Source organism: Ursus maritimus, unplaced genomic scaffold (genome assembly GCF_017311325.1).
Source record: "Ursus maritimus isolate PB19 unplaced genomic scaffold, ASM1731132v1 scaffold_24, whole genome shotgun sequence".
Lineage (NCBI taxonomy): Eukaryota > Metazoa > Chordata > Mammalia > Carnivora > Ursidae > Ursus > Ursus maritimus.
Window position 1 is genome coordinate 22,085,826 of NW_024424897.1, and position 8,128 is coordinate 22,093,953.

Sequence of the window (8,128 nt, forward strand, 5' to 3'; positions counted from 1 at the left end):
ACGCCCTGAGCCGAAGGCAGACGCCTAACCGCTGTGCCTCCCAGGCGCCCCTCCCCAGTTTTATTATTAAGAAGCAGATACCAAAGTTATGTGAGCTAGTTAGTCGTTTAGAATAATCTGGAATACTACAAAGCAGAACCCAGGCCTCTCAACATCCTGACTGGTACTTAGCCTCTGCCTTGCTTTTATGTTCACTCAGCCCCTGTGTTTTTTCTGAAAAGCAATGTTGCTGTTTTAAGCCCTCTGTCTTAGTAATGTTTCTGTCTTGTTTCAGACCCATTTGCCCAATATTAAAGTCCACGCCTACTTCGCACCTGTCACTCCACCCCCATCAGTAGGGGGCAGCAGACAGCGATTCTGCAGATGCTGCATCATCCTATGACAATGGAGGTGGTCAACCTTGGTGAACTGAGTATTTAATGACACTTCTAGAGTTACAATGGAGTCTCCAGTGGAAGCAACCCCAGTGTTCTGGGCAAGGGTTACCAAGTGAGGGCAGCGTCCAGATCCCCAGAGCCACACATAACATGCATACCCACCCTCACCCCCACCCACTCTAGTTCTGTGACCAGGGGACTGAAGCCCATGCTGGCTTTATCACGTGGATTGGTAAAACTTAACCATTCCTGTTGGACATGACAAGAAGAAAATCAAAGGCAAGGTGGAGGGAAGGGGGCATTCCAGCAAACCCAGTGTTACTGCTCCTGCAGTTTCTTCATTTTGTGAAGGGGTTTCTTTGGTGATTTTGGAACAGCAACTGCAGTCCTCCAGGGTCAAGGAAAGCATAGAAAAACAATACATGTTGTATCCAGGGACCAGAAAGAAAATTTCTTTGCATCCTCTAAATGGTAGCCATCCATCACGAGATGACTGCGGAGCTTCTGTGCTTCCTTGTTCCCATGCCAACATGCTGAGCATGCTCACGAGAAGGCTCATCCATTCCTCCTCCTGTGTTTTAAGTATTTGGCCCAGAGGTTTCCTAAATGGTTGCACTGAAATCGCTGTGGTCCAAATGTGATTACTTACTCACTCACATTGTCACTCTCTGTAGCACACTGTGCACCTGTCTTCCGTTCTTTGTTGCTCCATCCTGCACTCTTGCTCAGTCTGTCACCTGTTCATTGTCTGCTTACTCACACTCAGTTGTTACTCTTTTGCTGTTGTTGTGTTTACAGTGTGCATTTTGGATGATTAGTTGGGGTTACCAGACATTTTTAAAAGAGACATTATCAATAAATATTTTTTTAATTCTAAATTTTACCATTAGGGGACCCTGCCTGAGTCTTTGCCAGTCTGAAGGGAAACTCGCACAAAACCAAGAAATGGTATGAGAAGAAATTGAGCTAAAACTATTTTGACAAAAACAAACTTTGCCTTTTGGTTTCTGTTATACCTTGTGATATGTAATAATACGCATGATGTGCCCAGTATTCTCCCTGCACATTTTTCCTCCCATCAGACTCCACTAACTTCTTAATAAGAAGAGAGAAATGCATTACTAGTAAAGAGTGGAATGGCAAATCCCCAGACTGAGGCCGAAAGCCCCCCGCCCCCAAGCTTGGACATGCCGGATGTTCACCGAGACCTGGGTGTGAGCAGTAGCATCCCTGATTTGTGTCTGTGAGGTGGTTTTGCTTTAGTAAGCGTGCTGCTGGAGTTGCTGTGCAGTCCATCTGGTCAGTTTCTCTCTTTTCCCCCCTGTTCCAGCCTGTCAGGGATACAAGAATGACCCTAGGACAGTTGGTCAACTGTATGTCAGTGTTGATGATATATCTCGAATGTTGGCACCTCGAAGGACCCGAACCATTTCAAAACCTGTCAGCCCTCTCTCTCTCGTGCTCCAGACTTGCCATGAATGAGATACAGGCGTAACCAGGTGAAGGCTTTGAGAGGAAGCAGAGGGTTCAGTGTCTCTGCCCAGCATGGTCAGCAGAGCTGAAGGCAGGTCCTAGTGCCCATGACTCAGAGTCAAAGAAGAGGCTTCCTTCCTTTCCCCAGAAATGTCATAAAGCATGAGGGAACTAAAATGAGTTTCTAAAGTATAAGTAGATTTATAAACCCCAAAGTTAGAAACCTATGTGGTTTCTAACAGGACAACTTTTTTTGGGGGGGGGGGTCTTTTAGGACATTATTGTGCCATCTGCCATGATCTTAGATCATCTTCTGCGTGATCTAGGCTGTCGAAAGGCTTGTTATAATGCTGCAGGCGCTGGCTCTACCAGCATATGTAGGAATGAAGTGTGACTTATTTCTCCGCAAGCAGTTCGATGAAAGGGTGCTAGAAATCTGTACTGTCCACCATTATTTCGCATGTTAAATTTATTTTAAATTCTGTTTTTTATTACGCCCTTTTAAAAGCTCAAATTACTTTTATTTTTCATTCCCCCTTCCCCTTATCCTCTTTTCCAATTATCATATGAAGAATATACTTAATTTTTTTTATTTGAGTTTAGTTGGCATAGGGATAGACTTTTTAAAGTGAGACTCATTCTCCTGGTTATATCCCACATGTACAGATAACACGCACATGCACACACACCTTCCAGATGTGGTTAATAATATTCAGATCCCCAGGTCACTCATTCAAACAAAAGTAAGAAGAGAGATATTTAGGGGCCATCTGCTCTAACATATTAAGGGTTTTTTTTTAGTATTGCCTGAACAAATTGACCATAAAGTCCTGATTGATTAGTGAGTATGGATTTAAATTGCCCACCAGTTGAAGTGATTAAGGTACTTCTTTACTTAAAAAAGTACATAAATGTAAAAGACCCTATTCACCAGGACATGAACATCTTGGAATCTCAACTCAAAGAGTGTATCCACGTGCGGGTCCCTGTGGACTTGCTCAGGCAGTCCCTACCTGTCTGGCCAGGAGCAGAGTCTAGTGAGAGAAGAAAGGAGTGTGCAGCACTGGCTTGTGTGTGGTCAGGCCTTGTTCCTTTCGCAAGAAAACTTCAGGCCCATCAAGCTTGGAAAGAAATAGATTTTTTATGCCAATCTGCAATGTACGCCAGCTGATGAAATGTACAAGGAATGTAAGAACCCAGAACATGGTAAGTTTGGTCAGGTGGAAAGGGCCCTCATCCTGTCTTTAATATCAGGGACACTTTTGAAAATTCAGTAAGGCTTCCGAGGTTTAGGAAAAGCTTCTTGGCCCATTCGTCTGACTCCAGAGCCCTGGCCCTCTATGCCTTCCATGATGAATACAGTGAATGGAGAGATTTGGGATAAGTCAGAAGGTACCCTCAGAGCTATTGCATAGACCTGCAGGTAGCCAGGAGGGGTTATTGTTGTGTCTGTGGGGAACATTAAACACCCGGATCACCTCTTTTCCGAGCGGCCTTTCCCCTGCATTTTCCAGCGTCATTTGCTACATCAGTGTCTTTTCTGGCCTCTGCACTGGCTCCATCAAGGTGATCCTAGTTTCTTGTTCTTTCTTTCTTTTTTCCCCCACTGCTCCCATTTTCTTCCTGTACTCATCCTTGCCTTCTATTTAAAGCCTCCATCTCACTCCCAGTGATGCTGCTGATTTATTCTCGATGTCTCCAGTCTAGCGTTCTCTTTAGGTCCTTGTCTTGATCTAAGCAAGGTCTCTGGGCAGCCTTGATTACAGTAGCTCTTGTATGGTTCAGGCCATTTTTCACTGGGTGGTCTTGGATGTTTGCTTACCAAAGTTGAAATCACACTGTTGAATATGAGGAATAAGGGGATCTGGCTTTATCCCCCCCCCCCCCCAGTATTTGGAATATGAAAGCGCATTGTGCTCTATGTAAAAAAAAAAAGTTTTCTCCTTCTGTTCTGCTCTTTAGTGGATATAAGACTATTTCTTAAATGGTTTTTGTAAATTTCCACGTCCATTAGGTTGATGTGGCAGACCTATAAGTCAGAAATTTTACATATTCCTTACAGCACATGTTTTAGAGGGACACCTGGCAAATATTTTTATGATGCTTTATTTTGGGCTTTCCAAACCATTTGAACTGTTCAATACAGCTCTAATACTACAGCAGTTGGGTTCCTTTATTTCTAATTGCCTTGTAAATGCTTTGTTACCGGTTTGATAGCCCACTCATACCGTGGGGGGTAAACAAGGTGTGCGGGAACTTGTCCTGGTCTGAAGTTGTAGGGAAGTGTGAGAGTGGCACCGGAAGGAAGAGGGGGCTGCCTGCCTGTGTGGACAGCATATCTTTAGGTGACTGTGGTTTTGAAGAAAAGGAACACTTGTGGATCATGGTTGACCGTTGGCCGTTTAATGTTTATTGTGCTGAAAGTCATGTCTGCTTATGACAGGTGCTACCGGGGTGAGAGGAGGGGTTTAAAGGAAATGGGTCTATTCTGCCTTTCCCTCCTTGTGTGCATGGTTTAAGATAAGGTTTCCATCCCCATGTGCGTCCTGGCTGAGGGACTCAGTGGTACTCTTTGAGCTTCCAGAACTTTTTTTTTTTTTTAAAGATTGCCTTCCTATCTGCCCACTGTTCTAGGATCTTTAACCACCTCAAACCCAGGCAGAGTGAATGAGCCGAGACTTGTTTGAGAAGAGGGGGAGGATGTTTGTTTGTAGGTCTTGAGGCAGACCCTCCCCCTTACAATGATCTTGGCCCAAAGCACCGTAAAGCAGTAGGAGGGTGAGGGGAAATATGGAGCCTACGCCTCTCGTCACCTTTATTTCTATCATAAATTTTAATCATAATATTGAAAGGTACAGAAAACTATAGAAGACCATGTCGGTAGTCTATAATTAACCCAGGTAATTTGGGAATAACATTTGGCTCTATTTGCTATATCCAGGTGCCCTAACTGAACAGCTTGGCTCCCCAGCAAAGAACACGCTGCCCTAAGCTTGCCCTCTCACTTGAGAAAAACTCCGCTTGCCAGAAACTACCATTTGAGGCAAGTGTTTTTTCTGCATGAAGGGTTTCTGCAGCTCTCCCTCACAAAGCAAGTCTCTCTGTTTGTCCATTACTCTTAAGAACATCAGATCTACATCTCTGAAGGCTTTGACCCTTAGGAAAGTCAGTAAGAACCTCTCAGCTGAGTCTTGAGTGAATCTTTGGAGCCCAACAGAGTTACACTTAATTTTCAGCAGAAAAAAAATGTCTTGGACAAGCTCACACGTGGGATAGTAAGAGAGATTCTGTAATGTGCTTCTTCCGGCTCTGCCTCGTGCGTTTTTTGAGTAAGCCCCCGGGGGAGTCTGGTTTGAAGGTGTTGAGTGTCTGCGCCTCCTCAGCCAAGGTGTTTCGCTGCCCTTTTAGGAAAAAGAACCATGAGCAACCAGAACTGTGTCAATGGACTCTGTTTTCTGTTTTTCAGTGTCTTGTCTTGAAGAATTGGGGTGGGAAAATGGTAGATCAGATTCAAAGTAAAGGAGAGAGTCAGTTCTGGAACTGGGGCACTTTGCTTCAGGTACAGGTGTCTGTCCCGAATATGTAGAAACACCTGCCTCACACATGGGAGTAGATTTGCTTTCCTCTCCATCCAGTGAACTCCATGCCCTTCTCACCAGCACGGAGGGCTTCTGCCTACCACGCAGCCGACCAGAGTCACCCAGATGGGGATTGGCACCCTCGAAAGAACCCCCAGTGCTTCTGGGCGTGGCTTTCCTCAGGGCAGGAGCAAGTAGGCAGTGAGTGAGAATCCCCACCCCAAGAAGAGACGGGAGAAGAGAGGTGTCCAGACACAGACCTTTTCTCTTCCGTCACACCCCAAGAACCCAGGGAAATCTTGGAAGTGATGTCTTTTTTATTAAAGTGGAAGAAGAAATCTTTGCCCCACCAAGTTTCGCTTGTCACTGTTGCTTACTATTTACTTTCACTAATTCACATCTGTCACACTGCTGCTCTCACACGTTTCTTACCTTAGCCTAACCCTTCTCAGCCCCTGAAGTCATTATTTCTGTGTTGTCTGTCTTTCTTTCTCTCTCTTTCCTTCTCTCCTTTTCTTTCTCTCCTTTTCTTTCTTTTCTTCTTTCTTTCTTTCTTTCTTTCTTTCTTTCTTTCTTTCTTTCTCTTTCTTTCTTTCTTTCTTTCTTTCTTTCTTTCCTTCTTTCCTTCTTTCCTTCTTTCCTTCCTTCCTTTTTTTCTTATGGCACTAGTGAACGACAACCGAAAGTCTTAGAAAATCCTAACTTGAAAAAGGAGTCTCTAACTGGCATGGTTTGATTAATTACTTTACCTCCCCCCTCCTCGCCCTCCAGAGACTTGAATGATTTTCTTTCCTAGTGCTATATAATAGACCTGTAAAAAGTGAAACCTTTGCTGCTGCTTTTCTGGGTTTACATGTTTTTTCCTGCCCTTAAGAATAATTTCTTACCTGTGCTTCTCTGATGACTGTTACTTTCTAATAAGTGAGGAAGGAGGTGAGCCTGAGATTTCTTCTCTTACTCTCCTCCTCACCCTACCCCCAAACTCCATGCTAACCTCTAACACAGGCAAGAGCCGCGGGGTGGGGCTCAGCAGAAGCTCCGTGCTGGGTGTTTTCTCACCAGGCTGCGGCTCGGAGCTGGCCCCTGAGGATCTGTGACTGCCCAGGCCCAAGGGTTAGGAGGGTTATTAGAAGGGTTACGGTTGGTTGGTCGGTCGATTGGTTGGTCCGTCGGGGGGGAGAAAGGTCTCTTCTGCATTTTGCCTTTCTCCATTCCTGTGTAGCGACTCAGCCTTCAGCTGCCTCCCACCCTGGCCGCCTCCTTTTTCCTACCAGGAACTGTTTCCAGGTAACCTGCCTCAGGCGGTTCCCGGCTGCTCTCCTCAGCCTTGCTGTGACCCTGAGACCCGGTGACCCTGAGAGCACAGACCAGCGCAGAGCTCCGACAGCTGGGAGGACCACCCCCGCCTGTCAGACTCTGCCCGAGGACAGACATAGGTGGGCAAATGGTGCTGCGGGAGACGTTTTTACCTTCAAACCAGGCTGTTCCATCCCTGCACTAAGCCCTTCTGACCCCTCTCCCCCTGAGGAGACAGAAGGCAGAGAGGGTGGTTGACCGGCAGGGTCTGGTCCCAAACCTTGCTGTGGCGAAGCCTCCTGCAGCCATCGGGCCTGCCCAGCGTGCTTCCCGGGCGGGAGCTGCTGCTTGCCTGTTTCTCCACCAGGCCTGCCCCAGCGGCTGACAGTCCCCGGCTGGGCGACTGAACACCAGGCTCCATTAGCTGTCCCAGTGACTGCTTCCACCCAGTACTTTTGGCGCTTGAGGATGGGGGGAGGGGGGGGTATTTAAAATAAAATCCACGGTGGCAGTAGAGGATTCCTTTTGCTTTAAAATCTTTGGACTAAAAGAAAAATGTTTTTTATATATAAATATATAAAGTAAATTGTTATGTAACTATTACTGTTTCCTGTATGTTCTAATTTTGTTTTATGATGTAATTAAAGGAAATAAGCTGTGAAGACTTTTCATTTTGCTGCGGAAATAATCTGACTCGGAGCTGTGATTCTTAACTTCCTTGAACCTTAGAACTGCAAAGGCTCCCGAGGCTGAATGAAGGGGCTTCTTTTTGGCATCCTTATATATATTTTTTAGTATTCTTTAATTAATACCCTTTATTTATTATTTTAATAGGCTTAATACCTTTTTAATAGCCTTTATTTAATACCCTGAGCTCCACCTGTCTCTGAGAAAAACAGAAGACGTAATATAAATCAGAGTTTCTAAAAAACCTTTGTTTTAATTCATTTGATGGCAGCAGGTCAGCCTGAGTCCCTTCTCTGTGCAGAGCATTGCCCTCACCCCGACTAGGAAGGAATGATTAAATAGTATCCTGGATATACAGGCTCCAAGCCCAAGTGCCTGACTTCCACCCGCATGACCTCAGCTAGTCGACCCTTCCTTCTCCGTTCTTCACTGGTAAAGTGGGGATGACAGTATCTGCTTTAGAGTGTGAAGATTAAAAAGATAATAATGACACATGGTAGATACTAGCTACCTGCTTTTACTCCCTTCATGTCAAATATTTCAGTATCTAGTCTGTGCTAGAGGCTCCAAGGTTGAGAGAGACAAAGGTTAATGGATGGGGTCCCTGTCCTTTTGGTGGAAATGAGCAGCGGAGCCAAGTCAGCAACCTGAATTTCCATCTCAAGTTATCTACCCTGTTGCAAAAACACCGTTGGGGAGCCCTGTGGAGTTACAGGC

General features: G+C 45.4%; 1 protein-coding gene across 4 annotated transcripts in view; it reads left to right on the plus strand.

The window, feature by feature from the left end:
• FBXL20 (F-box and leucine rich repeat protein 20) overlaps window positions 1–7,382 on the plus strand; it is a 96,204-nt gene extending 88,822 nt beyond the window's left edge. For 3 of the 4 annotated variants that reach the window (XM_040640699.1, XM_040640698.1, XM_040640700.1), the window contains one exon: window positions 275–7,382. In XM_040640699.1, the coding sequence (XP_040496633.1) occupies window positions 275–382 (108 nt within the window). In that variant the 3' untranslated portion in view covers window positions 383–7,382. The remainder of the gene's footprint in view (window positions 1–274) is intronic. The other variant, XM_040640701.1, reaches the window with a different exon arrangement.
• Window positions 7,383–8,128: the final 746 nt, after the last annotated feature.